The following is a 23,495-nucleotide window of genomic DNA, read 5'->3' on the forward strand; positions in this document are numbered from 1 at the left end:
GCAGCTCTCCAAAGGAGCTGACATACTGTGGCATCCACACTGGGATTAGAGTTAGATGGTGTGCAGGCTCACATGTTCAGATTATACTGCAGTGATGTTTCCTATGTAAGTATTCAGGAAATGTGCACAGTGCTTGAGTTCCTCATACCCTGCCCCCGTTCCCTTTCCTTTATGCACTCCAGAAGGACGTAGGGAATGAGATCAGAATGTTCCAGTGTGGCCCCCCAGCTCAGGCTCTCCAAGTGCTCAGAAGTTACTCTCTGGGCCAGCTAAGTAGCTGTCGTGCATCCAGCCCAGACAGATGTTCCCACAGGGCTTCCACCCTACAGAGGTTCCAGGAGCACAGAGGCTTTGGTTCACATTCTGGCCCTACCACTTAGAAGCCATGTGGGAAGTTCCTTGTCCCCTCTGTACCTCAGGGTGCCAACAATCCAGTGAGCACCAGCCCCATCCCCTAGAGTTCATATGAAGATTGATTAAGGGAGTAGGGTGACCCTGTACCTGATCTGAACTTTAGGACAGGCCTGCCACATGTTGAGACTTAGAAAATGGTGCTTGCTCTTTGTCATTTTGTAGAGGCTCTTCCAGACACAGCTTCATGGAGGGGAAACAGATCATGTTCGGGGGGCTGGAGGGGCGCCTCTCAGGCTGTGGTGGCACTGCCAGCCTGGCCTGGTGAGTCCCTCTGCAGCCTAACCCAAGCTAAGTATCTGGTGGGTCACTGAATTTGCACAAGGAAGTCATGTTGTCTACAGCAACAGTGTCACGGTTTACTGTGCTGAAAACAGCCCTGGTGAGTTGTGCATTTGCAGAAGGTGTAGAAAATTCTGGAAAACTCATCCATGCAAATTAGAATGACCTTCAAGAGGATTTTATGAAAAACAGTTAAGAGTTCTGGGCAGAGCAGTAAGGTGGCATGTGACCACGTCACTACGGAACTATAGTCCTGTGAGCAGCCAGCAGCACGATCTTACCCCCCCTACCCAGCTCAAGGGGTCTGCTGCATTAGGACTGCCCGAGGAGGCCTGGCCTGGTCACACCTATGGGAGGCTCTACAGAGGCCCACCATGGCCCTGGGGCTTCCTCAATTCTTACACACACACACACACACACACACACACACAAGGCCAGCCTTCCTAGAAGCTAGATCTAACATATGTCCTGCTGTCACCCTCCTTCCCATGGAGAAGTTAGGCTTTGGTGATGAAAGCACATCAGCTACATGAACACGTGTATTGAGAATTTAACTCACAGAGAAAAAAAGTATATTCTGCTGCCTTATATTTGAAACCCCTGACATTTTTCTTTACTATTTGTTGATTGCATAATACATATATGTAAACTTGTAGAAATTAATGATAATTATGACAAATTAGCTACCAAATCCACTGCCACAATCATCCGGGTGAAATTTTCCCAAAAGCCTTTTGTTCAGAGTCCTGGACAGTGAAGGGTCTATGGTCAGCGTCCACTTGTGAGAATCAACACAGTATGGTTACAGAGTGGCCATTCTGGATCTGCTTAGCATTCAAGTGCTTGCTGAGAGAAGTAGATTTAATTACCTTTTGACTTGGAGAAACAGTTGCTATATATAACGGGATGGGCAGAGTGTCCTTAGGGCTGGTCTTCAGAGTTAAGTCGCTGTCCCACTAGAGAGTATATATTTCTGTGTTGGGTGTGTTTGTACTAAGTGCTAGGTGCTTGGCTGGGTCCCACTCGAGAGTATATATTTCTGTGTTGGGTGTGTTTGTGCTAAGTGCTGGGTGTTTGGCCATGTCACAAGAGGGCTTGTTAGACACTGCCTCAGGCCACATAAAGTGGCCCTGGACCACTTGCTATGGAGCTGCAGGCTCATTTTAAGGAACCTAGTGTGAATACATCAGGGGGGCTGGCAGGGGAAGGGCTGACTCCTATGCTTGTGGCCCTGCAAACATGTATGTGTAGGCATTCATTGTCCCAACCAGTTCCCGCTCTGGAGAGAATCAGGACCCAGTCTCATTGAACAGCCTGGAGTGTCCCAATCTGTCACTTTTTGCTTGACTCTTTTGGTTTCCCATTATATTTTTAAAATGACAGATGATGATGGCATATGAAATGGCACAAAATAAAAATAGGGATGTAGAGATGAAGATGTGATGCAGCCCTGAACCATGGTTAGCAATATGTGCTTGTGAATAATTGATGGACTAGTCTGCAGATGGTTCAGGCCCAAGTCCTGGTAGGGTTTTGTAGGAAAGGAGAGTGGGTTGTGTGGTGGTGTTTTTCTCTTCTCCTAGCTCAGGCCAGTTGTGTGGAGAGTGCTGGGGGTCTCAGAGACCCCTCGAGGAAGTTGCCTGTGGGCAGCCACTCTGAGCAGAGGCCAGCATGGCATCTATATTTCAGCTTCTGCTTCCCATGTTCTTATTTGTAAACTGTGATAAAGAATGAATTTATCTTGCCTGGTTTTTTCCAGTCTTTAAAATCTTAGCATGTCAAAAAAAAAAAAAAAAATCACTTAGCCTCTCACTAAAGATTTGATTGTGACTTCTTTTGATGAAAGATTAGTGAATGTTGGTGGAGGAGAGTAGGACTAATCGAAGAGACAAATGTTTTTAGTGGGCTAATGGGTTCATATTTGTCTATATCTCCCTCAAATTTGCCTGCTCACATAGATGCTCTGGATTAGCTCTGGCCATACCACTGCTTGGCTATAGAACCTTCTATGCGTCCCGGTTACCAGACAGAGAAGGGAAGTGTTTCCTCAGCTTACCATAGAGGAGCTCACCCTGCAAGACCCACAGTCACAACCCCTGCAGATCTCCCACCCAGGATAGTGCTCCAGCCTAACTCAGCATCATGGCAATCACATACACCCTCACACTCATGAGTCCTAGCTCCTGACTTCTGTGGAAATTCTTGGTTTCCTGCAGACTTATTTCACATGCATTTCTTCGTAAAGCTTCCTTTCTCCTAGTTTTCACAGTAAGAGTTGGCTTCTAACCTGCCTAAGCCCGCCTGCACTCTGTGTGTATTGCCCTCATGCCAGTTCCATTTTACTTGTGTTTTACTTAAAAACTTTTAAGTAGATAGGGCAGGCCTGGTGGCTCAGTGGTTTGGCGCCGCCTTCAGCCCAGGGCGTGATCCTGGAGATCCGGGATCAAGTCCCGCATCGGGCTCTCTGCATGGAGCCGGCTTCTCCCTCTGCCTGTGTCTCTGCCTCTCTGTCTCTCTCTGTCTCTCTCTCCTTCTCTCTCTCTCTGTCTCATGAATAAAGAAATAAAATCTATTTTTTAAAAAAGACTATAAGTATATGATATTACTGAGTTCATATTCTAGGCCAGGCTCTATTGAGTCATTTGTTTGAGTTTTCTCAGTTCATCTACCCAAAGCCCAGTTGCTCTTCATGCTCTGTTTTCAAATACGGATGCCCAGGGATTGAGAGATGGGATAATCAGTGCAAAGTGACAGGAGTTAATGGTGGAGCTGAGATTAGCATCCAGGCCATTGGACTCCAGAGCCTCTCTCTTAACCACTGTGCTACTTGAATGAAACCTACCACCATTCATAGACAAGAGTTCAAGAAATATTTGTCAAATGAGTGCATGCATGTATGCTTGGGAGGCCCAGTCACATGCACTGCAGTCAGAGCCAGCTTCATGGGAGTGCAGCCTTGCAGTTGCACAGACCCCTGCTTAGAAGGTTCCATACTGAGTTTCATGCTCTGCTGTCATTGTCTTAAAATTTGCAATACTGTGTCAACATGGGGACTTTCATTTTCATTTTACACTGAGCCCCATGAATTATGTAGCTGGTCCTGCAAGTAGTCCATTTTTATTTTCTGTTCTTTAGAGTCACCCTGAGATATAAAATTGACTCTTCCTAAGAGGCACCTATGATGTGTGCCAGGCTGTGAACTTCTAACAGCTTGCCAGCTACTGTGACGTGATGATCCATTTATCTCACTGTGATGAATTGCTGTATTTTCCTAACTGTGGAAGGGAGTTAGTCCTTGTTGTAAATTGACTTTGTCACAGGGGGCTCATCAGAACAGGATTTCCATGATTCAGTCCAAACAGCTGATATAGACTGGTCAAAAAGCCAGGGGTAGCTCTGGTTCACAAAGAACACGGTAGGAAGAGATGAAAAGACATAGAGACGAGTGGCTTGAATTTGAATATAGCTTGTTCAAACTCTAGTCTGGAGATAGCACCAGATTACATTACCTTGAATCATTTGTGAGGGTTTTTGTTTTGTTTTGTTTTTTACATAATTCTGGAAGAATCCTGGTTGATATATATTGCTGAAGACAGATTTTAACTTGGTCCTCATGTTCCCTGGGTGAACAGCATTTTAATTGCTAAGTTGTGGTAAAGTGCTGTGCTTAATTATGGACTCAAGTATCTAATTTGTCAGTCATTGGTACTATTTGAAACCTTCTCTTGTTTTTACCATCATTCCACCAATGGCGCTTGGGTTACAGAGGGCCTTATCTCCTTGGACACATCTAGGCAGTGCTGTCACTTTGGAGTACAAAGCAAGAGAGAGAGGCATCATTAAACCTACATATAATTACTCAGGAAAATGTCTTAGACGTAGCCACTTGGAATCTGAGAATTCTTTATCCATAAGTTGATAAGTTATAACCCATCACAATCTGAAGAGATCAACTCAGTGAGAATCTATTAATGTTAACATTAATAGATTGTGTATAGTCCTGTGTGCTGATTTATGGGAAGGGTGCTGTAAAAAAGCAAGAGTTACTTTATTAGAAATCTGAGTTTTGTGGGTAAGTCTCTTCTCCCTTTTACCCTGGTATAAGAATGATTCTGGAAAATGCACTGATTCTGAAATTGGACCACCTCTTCCTAAATGTCCATTCCATTCAGCTCTTTGTTCTCATTGCAGTGAAATGCATTGCATATAAATGAAAAGCTGGTGTTAGTGGAGTCTTGGAGACTATGGAGGTATTGTCTGTCTGGCTGATGATCATGACTTTTGCAGTTGCTGCATTTTTCATAGAATCAAAAGGTCCTGGTGTTTTATTTCTGCAGAGGGAAGTAATAGGAAGCTCCAGAGAACTTTTAATATCAGTTACTTTAAAAACATTTAGTTATTTCTTGGCTAAATTTACAAAAATGTGGAGGAAAGAATCTGCTGAAATTAACACTGAAAGGTTTAGATGTTTCCTTTCTCACGGTGACCAGCACATTCTTGAAAATTCTTACATTCCACAGAATTGAAAAATCTCATAGCAACTGAAAGATGTGTTAATGTTAGTCCCGTAAACCCATTTGGCATTAATACCCAGATGTCGGAAGCTCTTCAAGATGAAGAGAAAGTAGAAAGATCTCAGTTTATCTCAGAAGAGAAGAAAAGCCTTGGTTGGGATCTTTCACTAACTCTTCGCTGGCCTCAGCAACCCTTAAAGTACAGTGGGTGGTGGGGGATGGAGATTCAAGAAGTCAGCATGCTGGCTTCCTGTGTGAGCCAGTTTGGGGGGGTACCCTTTTTCAAAGTGGCAGGACAGCACACAGCCCAGCTTGAGTGATGACCACAGCTCTCTCTGGCAGAAGTGAGCTGCCAGGGCCAGGCCGGCGGCATCTCCCGCTCCCTCAACAAGGTCTGTTCTCAAATAATATTTGTGTGATGGTATCAGTGTCAATGTGTTTGAAAAGAATAGTAAGTCGTCAGAATAAGGGCTAATTCTGAAATTCTTTTGTCCGCGATACATACATCTAGATTGGTAAAAACATTTGGGTGGAATTCCATCAGTTTCTGTTTGTTTGTTCAATGTGTGTGAACAGACCGAAAACAAAGCCACTATTGAGTTATATAAATGCAAAAAAGGGATGGGAGTGAATGCTGGCCTTCTGGAAATGCTATTTTTTCACTTTGGGATGACTCCAGTAACCAAGTAGAATTTTCTGATACATTTGCCAAATAAAAGAGCTGAGGTTGAGAACTAGCATGAGATATTTTAAATTAATGTACGTTTTGGAGAGCAGAGTAAGAAAAGCAAGCTCTAAATACAAATGTAAAAGTTACATCTTGACTTTTCCTATGGAATCAGTGGTCACTTCTCACAGAAACAGAAACATTTGAAGGTTCACCATACATATAGTTCACTGGCATTACTCGCTTACCCTGAAGACAGTTGGAATATCACGGGCCTTCCGGATGTTGCACTGGCCCTGACCATATGAACATGCTTGTACTGTGTTTCCTTAATTTCCATCATTCTGTAATACCTCCTCCTCTGCACGATAGGAAAAGCAAAGCACCTACAAATGAAACTGCGTTTGAAGTTTCTCTGTATTATGAGTCTATAAGGGCCAAATTCTTAAGGCAGAAAGGAGTATGGTGTCTTGTTATATTTGGATCCATGCTGCTCCTTATTCCCTACCTAGTTTCCTTTGTAATTTACTTCTCCTATGCCTCCTCCACTCCAGCCCCCCTCTGATTATTTCAAAATAAACAGCGGGAAATTAGGGAGAGGTCTTAATGGAAAAGAATAAAGGTAGGTCTCTTTTACAGTCCTCAGATAGGTGTCTTGATCTCTCTTTTATCAAAACATGTTACCCAAAGTAGGCATGAGCCAGTGTTCCAGGACCCCACTGATCCCTGACCCACTGTGGCTGCCCTGCCCATACTCCTTTCCTGAGTCTGTATCCTCATGAGAGAACCAGCTGTGTAGCTAGTATTTCTCTGAGTCTGTGCAGCAATGACAAGACTGGTAATAACAGGAGGAACTTAGGAACTCTGCCTTTTTTTCCTAGCTTCTCATACCATTCCTCCAAGGGCCTGGCATACTTGGTGTCCTTACTTGCTCCACTGGATAATACCCAGAGGAGCCATTAATAGTAAGTTCTCTTGCTTACTATTACCATTATATGTCAGAGTGATGATATGCTCAAGGGTGTCTGGGTAGAAGTCCATCATTCCTTTTTCTCACATTTAAGGAAGAATATTAACTTTGAATCTGTTCTCGTTGCTTTTAGTATAATATTCAATAATTGGGGCCCTTTATTGTTAGCGACCAACTGTTTTTCAACTGATGTAGACCCACCATGGCTGAGAACCCCTAGCTTGGGCATCTGATGTCACTGTGGGCCTTTATTCTGAACCCACTTACTGTCCTTCATTTTCTGCACTACTGACAGGGATTCTCATTCATTCAGCAAACATGTTTTAAGCAACCAGAGATGTAAAGATAAAATGGCTCAGCCCTGCCCCTTAAGGGGCAAATCTAGTTGGGAAAGTAGACACATGTAAAACTAACCATGCTGAAGGATGTGCTGTGATGGCGCAAAGAACAGACTGCATGGTACTCGAGGAGGTTCTAACTAATCTATAAATTCAGGATTATGATTTTGGAATTAGGCCTTGAGAAAAAGGATTTTATATCAGAAAGGAGGAAAGAGAGCGGACAAGATGAGTAAAAGTATGCATATGGTAGCAGAGTCTAAAAATAGGACATATTGAATCTGTCCAGAATGTAAGGTGCATGGATGCAGGCAGAAAGCATGGAGGGGAGGGAGGGCTTGGACAAGATAGTCCAAAGCCTGGAAGAAGGGACCAGGGATTCGGCCCTCTGTTCTATAGGCAAAGGGAAGCTACAGAGAGCATGTTAGTAGTCAGATGACTTGGCATAGTGGAGACCGGAGGAATGGGGTGGACAGAGGCTGGAAATCGAAGACCAGTGGCATCGGCGGTAGACGGACGGGAGAGAGACATCCCTCTCCCTGGGCTGCCCCACCGGGCGCATTTCCTAGGGCGAACGAAGCTGGGGGGTGTGCCAGGACCTGGGAGAGAGAAGACGTTTGTTCTCAGGGTGGAGTCCATGACATGGTTCTGGCCTAAGATAGTTCTTCTGGCGACTGGCTTTTGGAGGATAAATTCTGGGGCTTTATTTTATTTTTTTTCTTTTTAAGATGCTACATAGTCAAACAGAATTAGATTGGTCTTTTATGGCATAAAATTAATTTACAGTCAAACTCTCAATCACTACTTGATGATTATCTGGAGCCTCTCACCCCTCTCCCACCCCCACCCAGCTGGTTCCCTGTCTGCTACCATTCTGCTGCCTCATTCCAAGCAAGGGCCACATGGGAAAGGTCAGGACCAGACTTGGGGCACATGTGCTAGAAGAATGAGTGGTGGCTGAGGGGTAATGAGGGAAAAAAACAAGATCAGCTAGTCTTCTCCAGTTAGAAAGGGTAACAGAGTTGACTGTTGCTACTAAGGACTTCCCTCTCTTTGACAGTTGTTATTTATTTACACAATGAAACACTTCTGGCAGCTGTTCTACAACATTCCACAGTTATGCCAATCCAGGCTGGAGATGGGGGAGTTGGGAGGGCGATCGAGGGGTTGAAGACCAGTTACTTTCCTAGTCTTTGTATTGTCAAGACCAGCACCCAGGGTGCCTGACACACTGTACTCATTAAAAGTTGAACTTAATTAGACTAATCGACATGGAAGATGAAGGGGAAAGGTGCTTAGCTTGAGATAACAAATAACAGGATTGACGGGGGACAAGGGAATGGAAAAACCTGTTAGGTTTGACATGATTTAATTTGAGTTGCTGTTGAGAGCATTCGGTAAAGAGGTCTAGGAGATGGCAGGAGATTCTTCTCAGAGCAGAGAGATCTGGATTCTCAAGTCAGATCTACCTCTTGGGCATAGATGGATTTGGGAGTAATACTCTCAGCACCCATCCTTATTCTTGTTCTGTTACAAAAGCTTCTCATTGTGTTTGTTATCTCTTCTGTCAACTTCCTGTACCCGAAACCCCATCCTGCCCTGAGACAGAAGGCACATGGGTTCACCTTTAGAAAATGCTCTATTTCAGTGAATCAGGTTCTCTCCCCTGGCTTCAGAACATTGGTTTGAGACAAAGGTATCTTCTCACGCAAAAGCATCTGACTGACCATGCAGACCCACTGCAGGCTGTCCAAGTAAGAAAACCCAGCCTCTTTGGCGTTCAACAATTGCTTAGCATAACGCAGTGGATTGACAGTCAAGAGGCCTGGCTTACTGAACGAACGACTTAGACTCCACTTTCTCAGCTATCCCATGGAAATGACTTACCCTAGTGCAAGAGTCAGGATTTGTGCCAGCTTTCACTCCTGAACTAAAATATTAGTAGTAAGCTGTATTTCACACCCAGTCACAGTTGCCAGAATCACTTACTGATGTCCCTGGGGTTGCCCAGTTGTCTGTGAGAGCAGAGGATCTACATCTGTCCTGATGACAGAGCTCTGATTTCTGTCCCCAGCGCCTATCAGCAAGGTGAGCAATCTGTGGAGTATACCTCTACTGTGATAATCTATAAATTCAGTAATTCCAATTAAATTCAATATCTGGCATTGTAGACTTTTTTTTTTTTCATGGAGATTTTTATATGGTGATACTACGCTATCAACCACGTTTATAAATACTAAACACCAAAATCTAAGTATTCATTCCAGGCTTTGAGTAATAAAATTGGAAAACAAAGACACATACAAAGAATCCACTAGTCTCACTGTGGTCATATACTCTGGGAAAATTAGTGTGAAAAATTGGAATTAATTGCTATGTTAATGTCACTGGGGTTCAATTATCCTCTGCACTGCCATCCTAGGAAACTGTATAAGCAATTCAGTGCATTGAATTTTGGCAGCTTTGGGAAACATACATGTTTCCCCCCCCCCTGTTATTTTTTTATGTCCCCTACCCCCACCCCCTGTAGGGCCATTCTCTAGCTGTTCCCTTAGGGAGTAGTTTTATGAGGAAGTTTCTTTTGTAGGCCTCCAGCTGGCTTCGTTTTCACTATCTCCATGAAGTCACTTTCCTTGTCACGTTTATATGATATTATCCATCATGCACTGCCTTGGGACTTCTCCTTGGATTGACTTACTATTTCTGGTTTGTGTTCACAGGCTGTCTCCTGGTTCCGACATCTACGTGACAGTCTCATCCATGGCTCTAGCAAGGTCCCAGCAGTGCCGTAACTCCCCGAGCAACCTGTCTTCATCCAGCGAGACTGGCTCTGGTGGAGGCACTTACAGGCAAAAATCCATGCCCGAAGGGTAGGTGTGCTGCCCCTTACATGTGGCCCCAGTCGACATCACTGCCTTTCATCCATAATAAAGGAGCAAAAGGGAAAATGTGGTTAATATTCCAGCTAGAAGAATGTTCTAATGTCTAGTTCAAACCACTTCTCAGGAAATTTATCATTCTCTAGCCTCCAAGGGCTCCGTGGCAAAGACATCAAGTCACATCATTTTCTCCAGTTGTGTGCATTGTCTAGTTTCATAGTACAGATTGTGTTTCTTCCTCCAAAGCTGACTCTTGTGGTGCTGGCTGGAATTCATGTTGATGTTAAAGTAGGGGAAATGATCATCCTATCCAAAGCTTAAAAATATTTTTCTCACACTCTCAAAGTCTTCTGTTGTTTCAGCTTATGGGTGGTTTTCTTCTTTTTGAAAACACAAAACACCCAAAAGTAAAACTATTTGCTCCTGACACGACTTAAAAATAATAGGCTAAATGTACATGATGTTAGAGGCTACTAAAAAACAAAAACAAAAACAGCCACAACCACTCCCGGAAAGTCTGAAGCTGGGAAGTTATTAGCAGCAAAATGTTACATGGCACACGCATGCCATCTTTGCCCAGAGGAAGAGTAAAAGAACCATCAAAGACTTCCTGCTGGGTTATGTCTCTGGGGGAGTTGGTGGAGAACTTGGAACCATTTGAAAATCAAACGTGAGGTATTTATAAAAACTGATGTTTCTATTCTTAGTTTCCCACAAATATATTTTTACCAAATACATAATTTGATTACTTTCTTAAAATTTTACCCTGTTATAAAATAGTCATACTTCCTAAGAGTACCTTTATAATGGGTATTTTTTTAATCCTATAGCATTTTGTTGGTTTTTGCAGCTATTAAGTGTGATTTTGTTGTTGTTGTTGTTGCCAAATATTTATGTTAGCAGAAAGTAGGTAATGAAACCACTGTAAAATACGCTTCCCCCACCTGCCTGCATCCTGATATTCCTGGATTCCCCTGGCAGTATTTCTAAAAAGCACATGTCTTCTTTTAATTACTTTAATGACAATCAGAAAAAAAAAAAACTTAGCTTTTATTTATGAGTTCCTGCAAAGGGTTTTATGAGTTAAGTATTACTATCATCCCATACCACAAGCTCAGCTAATTATTTCTTGTTTTAATTAGTAGATTTTAAATGGCTGGGTTTGACTTTGAAAATAAGAATTCACTGCAACTTCAGTGTTGGTACAGCAAGAAAACAGCAGCACTGTTTTCTTGTGACCGTGATACATTTTAAATGTGTACCAAAAATGAAAGCTGAAACATGAGTGTTTTGGTGAATTTTAATGTCAGAAACATGGTTTCTGCACAGTGTTTTTAATGAGGTGGTATTTATTGGACCTGATACAAAACACCAGTGCTACCACAGGTGGTATTGAGGGTTTCTCCATTGTTGGCAAGGTTACCCAGTGGTTGTTTACCATACATGTAACATCTTCTTTACCCTGGGGTGATCGGGGACAAGAAGATTAATGATACAGTGTTCTCCCCTGGACCCCAGTAGTTCCTGCCTATACCACTGATGCAGGAGACTGTGGGCTTCTGATTTACATACATTGTCCATGGGCTGGGTTGGATTCTAAAGTTACCCTTATCAAAAAAAAGAGGAGTGCATCGACCTGCAGCATAACCCATAAATGTAGGTATGCACGAGCTGACAGTGGAGCAGGACCATACATAATCCACTGCAAACTCAGTAATGCTCAACTCTAAGAAGCTCGGAAGTGTAGGGTAGTAACAGCAGATCAGATCAGGACACAGTTGCTGTCCACAAGTGTAATCTGCTCCTTCTTGGTCCTCCATCCACCTTCAGTGGGCCCAGTATATGCCAGGGGTGGGGGTGGGGGGTGGCGTGCTTGTCCGCTCCCTTTACTGATGCCATACAGATGGGTTGAGAGGTGAAATTTCACAGGATGACTAATAATGCCGTTCCATGCAGGTGGGGGGAAAGGCACCCACATGAGTTTAGGATGGCAACAAGAGATAAGTTACAAAGCAACACTGTTGAAAAGACAGAGTCTCTTCGCTCGTCCTTGCATCTAGATGTCTTCAGGCCTCATGCTTTGAGGAATGTTGACTGGGAGGCAGACAGTGGCCGGAGGGAGGGATGGGCTGGGTAAATAAGGAGCTTGGAGATGGTGGCCAGAAGCATTACTGAGGGCATATAGCCCTAAGACCTACCGGCAGGCAGGCCGGCCACCCACTGTAGCTTTCTTCCAGCACCCATATAGAGGAGAGAGGAAGCCTGTCCCCGAGGACCACTGAGACCAATAAAGGAAGGTTGCAGAGAAGTTGCCAGCCCATGATGAGGAGAGGCAGTGAGCCTGCTCTGCAGAGCCATGGACTGGCTCGTGAGGTGTAGAGAGTTCATGGTCACGGAGCAAGCCTCACATGCCAGCCTGATGATACATGCTTCTCAAGGCAGGGTTGAAAGACAGCCTTGCTTTATCGTCATTTAAAACCAGCCAGCCAGAAAAGCATTGGGCTTTAAAGCCAGAGGTTTTAAAGGGTGTCTTTGGTTTCGACTGCTACCAAAAAGGAAAAGCAAAATTAGAATCCCTGTCTAACTTTTATCTCTGTGCCTTTTTGTGAAAGTCTTCATTTATTGCAAATTTAGAATAAAATCATAGGGCCAGTTGGAGGCTGTTCACTGTTCTAAGCTAAATGAGGACCCTACTTAAGGAGATGGCAAAGATCATGATTAGTGACTCTCCCCCACCACCCTTTTTTGTTGTCATTGTTAATGAAAAGAAGGATTATTGCATCAAGTAATAAATACCTACAAAGATGCAGACAGTTTTAGTCATTTTCTTCCAGATGTTTGGATCAATTTACAGGAAAGGCAGAACTGAAATCTGCCTTTGGTTCCTTTGTAGGAAACACCTTCTTGTTTTTTAAAGAGCACCTTTCAGTGAAATTTTCATACATCAAGTTTTTCATGTATCACAGTGGAGGTTACTTGTTCAAGGAGGCTTGGATTGAATTTGTAAACAATTGTCAGTGTGCAGAAGTAATGAGGGAGATGTTACAGCAGGAGGTCAACATTACAGCCTTCTCTGCTTTGCAATGCTTTTGTAAAGATTTGTCTCCCCAGATCCATATGGTGGAATTGCCATTTTACAAATAAAGAAATGGAGACAAAACTCAAGTGTCTTTGAGAGAGGGAGGGGCTGGAACTTGGCTCCTCCTCCTTGTCTCCTGCTCTTTCCAGGACATCACTAACTGTTCTCCCCATGCATTTCTCAGGCTTTAGCAAATAAGACACCTGTCATAAGCATCAGTTAGCCTGGGCTCTGTTGATCTTTTATTGTATCGATTACTCATAAGCTCATTAGTAACCACACACACAAATGTATAAATGTCCACATGAGTCTTTGAATCTATGCTCTGGCCCATTTTCCTGGGCTCAGTCAGGATTTACCTACTGATACTGCTAATCAAAGCATATGCTTTAATTAAGCATATATTATTATTCTACCTAGGGTAAAATAAAACAGGCTCATGAAATAGCTAACTGTTCTTTCCAGAAGTAGACATTTGCCTTTATGTATGCCAGTTTACCTACTTCCAGATTGCCTTTCCCAAAGGCGGTTTAAAATTTATACGTTTGGAAGTCTGTAATGTAAATGACACCTTAGAGCAGATGCTCCGAAAATACTGACCCCACAAATGAGTGACTTAGTGATTTAGCAGGTTACCAAGTTCAAAGAAACCCCCTGACCTGTTCCAGTCAGAAGATATAGATGGAACATGAGGATGGTGAAATCCTTCCTTTGCCTGTCAATGAGAATCTGAGCTTGGCTACATGTGGGCTAGAAAATTTGGGTTTTCTTACTCTTTTTTTCTTAGGTTAGCTCGTGCTAATGTCTCCTGCCCTTTTGACAGTGTATGTACTGAGCATACTTACCTTTCTTGAGCAGAGTGAGGTGTGTTGACCGTGACACAAACACAGGCATGAGCATGCCAGTAGTTCCTGTTATTAGAGTTGAGTTTGATGTCCCCAGGACTGTCTTCCCCTTGTGGGTAAGGTCCCTGATATCCTCTTTGCCTTTGTTTGGGGGAATGGTCGTAGGTTTGGAGTAAGCCGCAGATCGCCAGCCTCCATCGACCGACAGAACACCCAGTCAGATATTGGTGGCAGCGGGAAATCCACGCCCAGCTGGCAAAGAAGTGAGGATAGCATTGCTGACCAATTGGGTAAGTAACTAATTCCTACAAGAAGCAAGCTGCTTTTATACCCAGGTGACTTTGGCCACCTATTGACGATGTCATTAAAGCCTTCTGTGATAGAATACAGTCTTGGTTAATGTGAATAAGAATTAAGTCTCAGTTTGATTATGTATGAGTAAGGGCAGCAAATCCAGCCTGAGAGAGAAGTCAAGGAAATCTAGGTGACACCCCTCCCCTCCAGTTTGAAACTAGAAAGGGCATAAGAATTATTTTGATCACTGAGATTAAAATGCCAGACTGCCAAACCACATGTGTCCTAGGTATCCCCCTCGGCCCTTGTTTGTTTGTTTGTTGTTGCCTACTATAAGCACCCTGAGAGAATTGTTGGTATTCTTAATGTCAAGTTAAAAAAAAAAAAAGCAAAAAAGAGCTGTACAAAGTGGGAAAGAAATGCAGTTGCTGTTCAGTCACATCTGTAGTGTGATTAGGATCTCTCTCCTCCCTCCTGTGCTGTTCCCCCACCACCACCGCCCCCTCCCCCTCCCCCCGCTCTGCTATTAAGCTGTCAGCTGAGGACATGTCTTGTAGTATAAAACAGCTGGATGGGAAAGATTTGCATTAGTGAGCTCTCATTTGGATTTCTGCATAGCCCTTTCTCTCTCTACATGCATTTCTTCTACAGTGACACTGTAACACTAGTTGATACCATAAACTTCTGCCATGAAACAAGACTAAGTCTCAGAACAGTAGCATCAAGGATTTAGTGTCAACAGAGTTGACACATCAGGAACTTGAATCTGGACTGTCGGGTGGGGAACCTTTATCCTATCTCTAGTAGCATTTCCACCGCACAGGTAAAAAGAAATAAATTTCAGGGCTGAAAAAGGTAAAATTTTAAGGCAAAGACCTATCTCTTTTATCTTTTTTGCAACTACATTATTTTGCTCTGTTTTAATGACTTTTCCCTTGTAAACGTACTAATAACCGCAAACGTAGAAAGGAGTGGAGACGTGTTTAGCTAAGACAGGAAATGAGGAGGAGAAATGTAATTCTCAGGTTCTGAAGATTTGCTTTGTTCCAGTAACTTCAGTGAGATGTGCCTTGTTACTGAAGCCATCTGTCATTCCCCACTGTCACAGCACCCACCCCCAACATAGAAAACCTGAGCATTTTCCGATCTGCTGTTCTGCTCTTGACAGAATGTTTTTAATCCCATATGTTTTGATACTGTTGAGATGGTAACGACACATATGAAAAGGATCCCTTCTTCAACATGACTTTAGCAGCTTTTTTTGGCTCGTAGTGCGGGCTCCGAACAGAGCTGCCAGCAAGCCCTTTGTACAGTGCTTGGTGCCACACTTCCCACTCATGTGAAGTCACTAAGGTATCTTGGGACTGGAAAGGGTAATTATGAGCTTTGTCCTAGACCCATATTCATTCTTTCACGTAAACCTCCCTCCAGTCTTTTTTACTTTGCACCTACTCTCATTTGGTGGTGTCCCACCCTTAATAGATTAATAGATGAGACTCTGAAATTAATATCAATGATTCTTTTTAACATGTTTGTTCATCCTTTTAGTAAGATACGCCTTTTTTTTTTTTTTTTCTTTGAAGTAAGATATCCCAGAACCTGCCAGAGAAGCCTTTTTACCAACTGGTGGCCTTTCTCTATCCAAAATCGAAGGCTTCAAATAAAATGTTAAAATATTTTTTCCTAACTTTTTTTATTCCACCATTCTAGAGAAATGACCAAGCTTTCTCTAACTGGCACATCAGCCAGAATTTGGGGCTTGGTTGGTATAAGCCATGCTAGGGAGAAATCAAGAAAAATAATTGTTCTGTTCTCGTTACTTGGCACACTGTATACAGAATGTATCAAGGGCCAATCCTTTATACATTCAATTTGTAAGAACGATTCTCTAATGACTTTCGGGTCACTGAGTGAAAATGCTGAGGAGACTTTTATTTGTTAGCCAGACCCACCTGTCTTTGTACATCCGTGTGTGACAGACTGGTGCCCTGGTGGAAATGAGTTGAGCTTAATTGGCTCACCCATCTCAGCGGATTTCATTTTTCTGCCTCTGCTGTTGGAGATGGTTGAGAGAGTAAAAGAGGATGTCGCCCCGTCCTTTACGTTTAGGAATGGTGTTGCAGAAGTGCAGAACTGTTGCTGTTAGCTATCGGTGTGTTAAAGAAGCCTATATCGCTTACCTTTTACCTTTGGAACCCCATCTTGAACGCCAGCTTGGAGTCCAAAAGGAAGCAATTGTCTTAAGTAAACTAGTTGCTGTGTGTCTTTTCTGTTGTGCTTAGCTTACAGTTATAGAGGACCTCAGGATTTCAATTCTTTTGTCCTCGAGCAGCATGAATATACAGGTAAAATATTTCCAAAGTGTCCTGGTAAGTAACACGTGATTGCATCCGTGCCTGTCTAGGTAATGTAGACCAAGCTAGGTTAGCCATACTTGGCAATGAATGACTTTCATAAATATAATCCATATATTCTCAACTTGCCCCCAAAACCAAAAGTTGATTCCTAACTTTGCCGCGTTGTTCATGGCCTTTGGTTTGGTGGTACTTGGCTATGCTAATGTGTATGATGTGACACACTGTCACCAGCTGCAAGCTTTACCCATCAGCCACTTAGTTTCTGACATGCTGTCTATTGTGTAAACTCTCAACAAGCTTATCGCTGAAATTCAGAGTTTGCTGGTCAGTGACCTGAGAGATGCAATGGCAAGCCGTCTTCATTTGTCAACATGTGCTTGTACCCGTTTAGTGCCTGCACCATAATGTCCTGTGCTGTATTCCAGAGCCAACGTGCCATCTCCCAGCAGTATCAAAGGTACTGCCTGCGTTCCGAGAGAGCCCCAGTGGGAGGTTAATGCGGCAGGATCCGGTGGTCCATTTGTCTCCAAACAAACAAGGGCATGTAAGTTAACTGTAAAATAATAAAAATGACAAGATTTCTAGCAGTGTAGCGATGTGCAAAGTGAAAATGGCAGAGGTGTGCTTTGCTGTTTCTTCCACATGGTCAAAGAAGTCATCCTGGCAGAAAGTGGAGCATTTGCCATGACCCTGGAATTTCTACTGCCAGTGGCCCTAAGGCTGCTTGAAAATAAACTCAAATTCCTCTTTGGTATGCACCTGCCACCCTCACAGATCTGGATGGAAGGCCATGTGATGCAGACACAAGCAGTCCTAAAATGTTGGGAACAGAAATGTGCTAAAAATGGATTTTATTTGCTTATACAGTTGCAAGCATGAGATATGGTTGGAGCATCAGTCAAGGGGACAGACAGCTTCCTGACAACTGCCCTTCCTGCTTCTCTTGTGTAGCTACACACATTTTTGTTTTACCATACCTATACATAATTCCTTATCACTTATGGGTAGAATTAAGAATAAGAGCTTTTGCTCTAGTAAAATGAATATGAAGCTAAGGAAACAGAGCGCACGCCCATGCCTGGGAAGGCACCTTGCACTAGGCTATGTGGTGAGAGATTTACTGAAGGAACGTGATGTTATCATAGTTCTACTTGTAAGTGATAAATTGCCCAATCTGTCAATTTCCCTTCCTTCATTAACACTGAAGGAACATCATTTACTGATGACATGATAAAATAATATTTTGAATAGATTGGGTTAGATTAAATACATTCTTAAAATTAATTTCACCTGTTTCTTTTTAACTTCTTAAAGTCTGGCTACTATAATGTTTAGGATTACAAATGTGGTTCATGTTGTGTCTATAGAAATCTGTTATGTATTTCACACTCTCAGCATATCTCAGTTCGGACTAGCCACGTTAAAAGTGCTCAGCAGCCACACGTGCCAAGGGGCCACCAAAGCCCACAGCACGGATCCAGAGGTGAAGAAGTTCTGTCCTGCAAACATTAAAAATAAATGAAGGCCTTCTAACATAAATGGTGGTGTTGCAAAAAACTAGAGCGGCACCAGTAAAGTCACGGGTTAATTGGTTCTTGTTTAAGAAGACATCTTCAACTTTGAGGTGTAATGTTTGTGTCCTCTCCTGCTGCTTCCCTTCCCCTGGGAAGAGCATGTCCCTTCCTCAAGCAACGGACACACACACTTGTAGCTCCTCTCTTCCTTTCACTCTGTCTCCACCAGCTATCCAGGCGTCCTGTCTCCCATCTAATTTAAAATATTATTTTATTCAGATACCTTTTGAAATATCATTTCTTTGGTGTAAACTATAGAATGTTCTAAACAACTAAGCCACTGTGTAGAAAGGGTTCTATACACATTTTAATTGAAATAATTCACATACCATAATATCCACCCATTTAAAGTATACAGTTTAGTGGGTCTTAGTATATCCACAGAGTTGTGCAACCACCACCATGATCTGACTGCAGAACGCTTTCATCACCCCAAAAAGAAATCCTGAATCCTGAGCCATGCTGGCTCTTCCTAAAATTCCACTCCAAGCGCTTGACCACCAGTCATCCACCTTCCATCTCTGTGGACTTGCCTATTCTGGACAATCATACAACATGTGGCATTTTGTGTCTGGCTTCTTTCGCTTAGCAAAGCATTTTTAAGGCTCATCTGTGTCATAGCATGTATTAGTACTTCTTTCTATGACTAATATCCCATTGAATAGATATACCACATTTTTTAAAATCCACTCATTGGATGATGGACATTTGGGTTGTTCCTCTGTTTTGGGCTATTATGAATAATGCTGCTGGAAATACTCATTTAGAAGGCTTTTTATGAACATATTTTTATCTCTCTTGAATAGATACTAAGAATGGAATTGTAATCATTTTCCCATAGCAGTTGTCCCATTTTACATTCCTACCAACAATGCTGACCATTATTACTGTCTGTCTTTTTGGTTAGAACCATCCTAGTGTGTGAAGTGTTACTTCATTGTGGTGGTGTTTTGTACTTCTCTAGGGACTCAAGATTTTGAGTATCTTTTTATGTGTTTGTTGGCCTTTTGATACATCTTTGAAGAAATGTCTATTCAAATCCTTTGCCCATTTTTTAATTGGGTTCCTTGAAGCACAGAAGTTTTTAGTTTTAATGAAATCCAGGTTATTTTTTTCTTTTATCTTTTGTGCTTTTGGTGTCCTATCCAAGAAACCATTCCATAAATAGGTCATGAAGATGGACACGTAGGTTTTCTTCTAAGAGTCTTAGAGTTTTAGCCTCATACATTTAGGCCGTTGATCTTTTTTAGTGTATTTTTCTGTGTGGCAAGGATTTAACTTCCATCCTCCCTTTTGCATGCAGATACCCTGTTGTCCTAGCACCATAATTCTCCCCCTCCCCTGCCCAATTGTATTGATTTGGCACCTCTGCATAAATTTTACTTTGAAGGACTCCTTAGAAAGCTGTTTTCTAAATAGCTGCCAATTGGGGAAGGAAAAGGAGATCTCTTTGGGAATAAATCTTATATTCTTCCTTATATTTATTCTGAGTGGAGGACTTTTGGAATCCAACATACTCTCCGATTAAGGTGATCTCAATACTATTGCTATTTTAGCCAAGTGAATGAAAAATTGATTCTAAAAAAAACCTATTTCTAGCACTCTTTGCCGTGAACATTCTGAATAGGCTTTTCCAGGCATCTCCTATCTGGTTTCTATCATTGGAATTTTTGTGCTGTGAGAACCCCATAGCCAGAAACATGCCATGGGGTCTTTGTCCCAGTATTTCTTCCTAGTGTTCAAGAAGCAAAACGTACACTTAGGTCAGTCTTGCTTCCCTTGCAGTCCGATAGCCACTACTCGAGCCACTCCAGCAGCAATACCCTCTCCAGCAATGCATCGAGTGCCCACAGTGATGAGAAGTGGTACGACGGGGACCGCACCGAATCTGAGCTCAACAGCTACAACTATCTGCAAGGCACATCTGCCGACAGTGGCATCGACACCACCTCCTACGGCCCCAGCCACGGCAGCACAGCCTCCCTGGGGGCTGCCACGTCTTCCCCTCGCTCAGGACCAGGCAAGGAGAAAGTGGCACCCCTGTGGCACAGTTCCAGCGAAGTGATCTCCGTGACTGATCAGACTTTAGAGACAGAGGGCCTCGGCCTGGACCGGAAGACCGAGTCCTCCCTGAGCTTGGATATCCACAGCAAGAGCCAGGCCGGCTCAAGCCCCCTGACAAGGGAGAACAGCACTTTCAGCATAAATGATGCTGCTTCCCACACGAGGTAGGTGCCCTCTCCTGCCTAGGCCATGCCCAGCCCAGCCCTGGCCCGGGTTCCCAGCCTCAGCTTCATCCCACTTCCCTTCGCTCAACACGTACGAAGAAGGGGTTTTCCATGCACTGACTGTTATTTTCACGTACGCCTGGTATTTGTCACCAAAGTACTTTTTTCCCTGTAATCCTAATGCATTATTTTCAACTGAGGAAGGTTTATGGATTTGGTCTATAAAAACTTTCTTTGTACCAGAATCAGAGAATTTTAGGATTCTGGCTTTCAGGTAGTGATAGAGAATGAAACAGTCTTAAGACACTGAAAGAAAATCTTGAGCATATTTTTAAAAGAAAGGGGTCTTTTCTAAGACTAATGCATCATTATTTATGATGCTAAACACATCCTTCACACTGCCTCTCTGTCAGAGAACATCACTTAACCAATGCTTGCATGGTAATTCCTCCTCACGAATTGCCTCCTGACAGTGTGTGTTGAGTTGAGGGTGGGGTGGGGGTATCCAGTCTAAGAGTGCAGCTAAAATTAGACATCCCATCTACCTTTCCAAATAGGAAAGCACACATTCTCCTATAGCCTTGGAGATCTTCTGATAGGCAAAATAAATAGCGTTCTTCATTTTATCTTTTAGATTTGAGCTCCAAATCCAAAATATGACAGGATTCTTCCTTTTTAAGGAAAAAATACTCCACCACTATCTTTTTGAGCCTATTGATGTCTGTGGTGGTTTCACCTTTTACCTTTTATTGTTGTCAGTCATTGGTTATTTTTCATGACAGCACCTAACCTTGCTGTCTGCTGGGCCTCCTTTATTATCATGCCCTAAAGAAAAGTAGCAGAGAAACTAAATTTAGTTTTACTTTTCTGCTGGGAATCTAGGCACATAATCTGTCAGTAAACCCCAGATCATCTTAATAACAGAGGATGTACTCTGTTTAATTTGGATTTGTTTAACATGATCAGTTAAATATTCAGTCCTCTCATTGTGTCTGTACTGTTACTGATGAGATTCTTGAGCTTCCCGTCTGAAAATGCCAAGCTGGCGTTTGAAGCACTTCACAAGTTTTATTTCTGTTTACTACCACATTATCCATCTAAAAACCACATGACCCCCCTACCCCCACCCCCAGCGTAAGCAAAAAGGCAATGGGAAAATTGTCTTGGTATTCTCGAGTACCAGGCATCCAGTTCCCTTTCCACAATTAAGAAAATGTTTGCTTCAGATAGGTGAAGGAAGTTTTTGGGAAAGTAGAACAGAAAGCTGAGTGAAATACCATAATGATGTACCGTGGACCTAGAGTCCTGTGACAGAATCATGACAATGACTCGCTGTTGAGGACATGCCCCACCATCTCATCAGCGAATCCTGTGCCCTGACTCAGACTGTTTTTCAGTTCTGAATGGTTTCTGTGTCGTTTCTAGGTTTAGCTCAACTCCTGTCTTGTTGGTATTCAGTTCTTTATTTTGAAAGGAGGCTATCTTTTTAAGAATTATACTCCATTTGGGGATATCGTGCTCTGGTCTAATTTGATGGCAGAAGAAAGTTATGGAAGTCTTACCTAGAATAGCATCCTCATGAAGTAAGGTTGAAAAGGGTTGGACCTCTGAACCCAAAGCACAAGATGTCAGCTGTGCCACCTAACAAACCCCAGGGGATCCACAGAGTTCTCCCCACTGAAAAGGAGGCACCTGGGCTTACATCCTCTGAATGTGCTGACTGGAGTTGCTTGCAGGCCTCAAAGGATTATCTAAATTTTCTGCTTCAAACTGACCATGCAGAAATCATTTAAATCATCATTTGGGAATAACTCTTCTGTTGAAAGTCAAACTTACTGGAGAAGAGAAGAATGTGGCCTTTCAGGGAGGGTGGCAAAGCATTCCCCCCCACTGATAGGTTGAGTCACATTCATTTCTAGACTCTGGTAAGCGAGGATGCTTTGTGACTTCAGTCTGTTGATCTTGGCAGAGTGAGCTGGATAATCAGAGCTTTAGCAGACTTCCTTCTCTGGAGGAAGAAGGACTTAGCCACCAAATGCACAGTGCTGGAGAAACTAAAATCACTGCAAATTAGAGTGTTTGTGTCCTCAGAAGACAGGAATAGCAATTAATGTGGAGATCTCTTGACAGTGCATAAAAGAGCTCGTACCTGGGTCTCAGTGACAAAATCTAAATTACAGTGATTAAGTTCCATTGCGTATTTCTGGCTGGGCTGTGTTCCTACCCTTCTGTCCTCCAGTCCCCCCCTGTTGATGATCGTGCAGGTTTTTGTGGCACCCCAGGAGAACTGCATTAATGTAAGTTGGTAATTACACAGGGTTGTTCTGTTCACATGTCATTAAGAGAAGCCATACACACTGATAACTTCCTACAATTAAAAAGTCTATTAATTGCTCTGAAGTGTTGCTCCCTAGAATATGTATATATTTTCTGTGAAGTTTGGAAATGTAGGGAGAGATTTTTATTTTTTCTTGCAATGGCTATTTCACTTTCAGGTCTTAAACCCCTCCAAAAAAAAAGGTTTATGGCAACCATGGGAGAGATGAAGACCATTCTAGTTTTAAAACATTCTTACCAGGGGCTCCAGGGTGGTTCAATCAGTTAAGCATCCAACTCTTGATCTCAGCTCAGGTCTTGACCTTAGGATCTTAGGTTCAAGCCCCACATTGGGCTCCATGCCCAGCATGAAGCCTGCTTTAAGAAGATTGAAAATAAAAGTTAATAAAAATAAGACTCTTACCAGCTGGGCTCGTCTTAGAGTTCTGGCCTGGGCTGTAGGCAGTGCTAGTTTGTGTGGTGACCAGAGACTCCCTTAGCATAGTGTTCTCGTCCTCCATAACGAGTAGTATTACTGACGTCAGAACTAGATTCAAGACACACATTTTTTTTTAATTTATTTTTTATTGGTGTTCAATTTACCAACATACAGAATAACCCCCAGTGCCCGTCACCCATTCACTCCCACCCCCCGCCCTCCTCCCCTTCTACCAACCCTAGTTCGTTTCCCAGAGTTAGGAGTCTTTACGTTCTGTCTCCCTTTCTGATACTTCCCACACA

At 42.9% G+C, this 23,495-nt stretch overlaps 1 protein-coding gene across 1 annotated transcript in view; it reads left to right on the forward strand.

Annotated features, from left to right (window-relative positions):
* SIPA1L1 (signal induced proliferation associated 1 like 1) overlaps nt 1-23,495 on the forward strand; it is a 387,762-nt gene that overhangs the window by 322,404 nt on the left and 41,863 nt on the right. Inside the window, exons 16-20 of the mRNA XM_049113648.1 lie at nt 9,903-10,052; nt 14,151-14,275; nt 16,562-16,624; nt 17,062-17,180; nt 19,996-20,438. Coding sequence (XP_048969605.1) covers nt 9,903-10,052; nt 14,151-14,275; nt 16,562-16,624; nt 17,062-17,180; nt 19,996-20,438 — 900 coding nt within the window. The remainder of the gene's footprint in view (nt 1-9,902; nt 10,053-14,150; nt 14,276-16,561; nt 16,625-17,061; nt 17,181-19,995; nt 20,439-23,495) is intronic.

Source organism: Canis lupus, chromosome 8 (assembly GCF_003254725.2).
Source record: "Canis lupus dingo isolate Sandy chromosome 8, ASM325472v2, whole genome shotgun sequence".
NCBI classification, from domain to species: domain Eukaryota; kingdom Metazoa; phylum Chordata; class Mammalia; order Carnivora; family Canidae; genus Canis; species Canis lupus.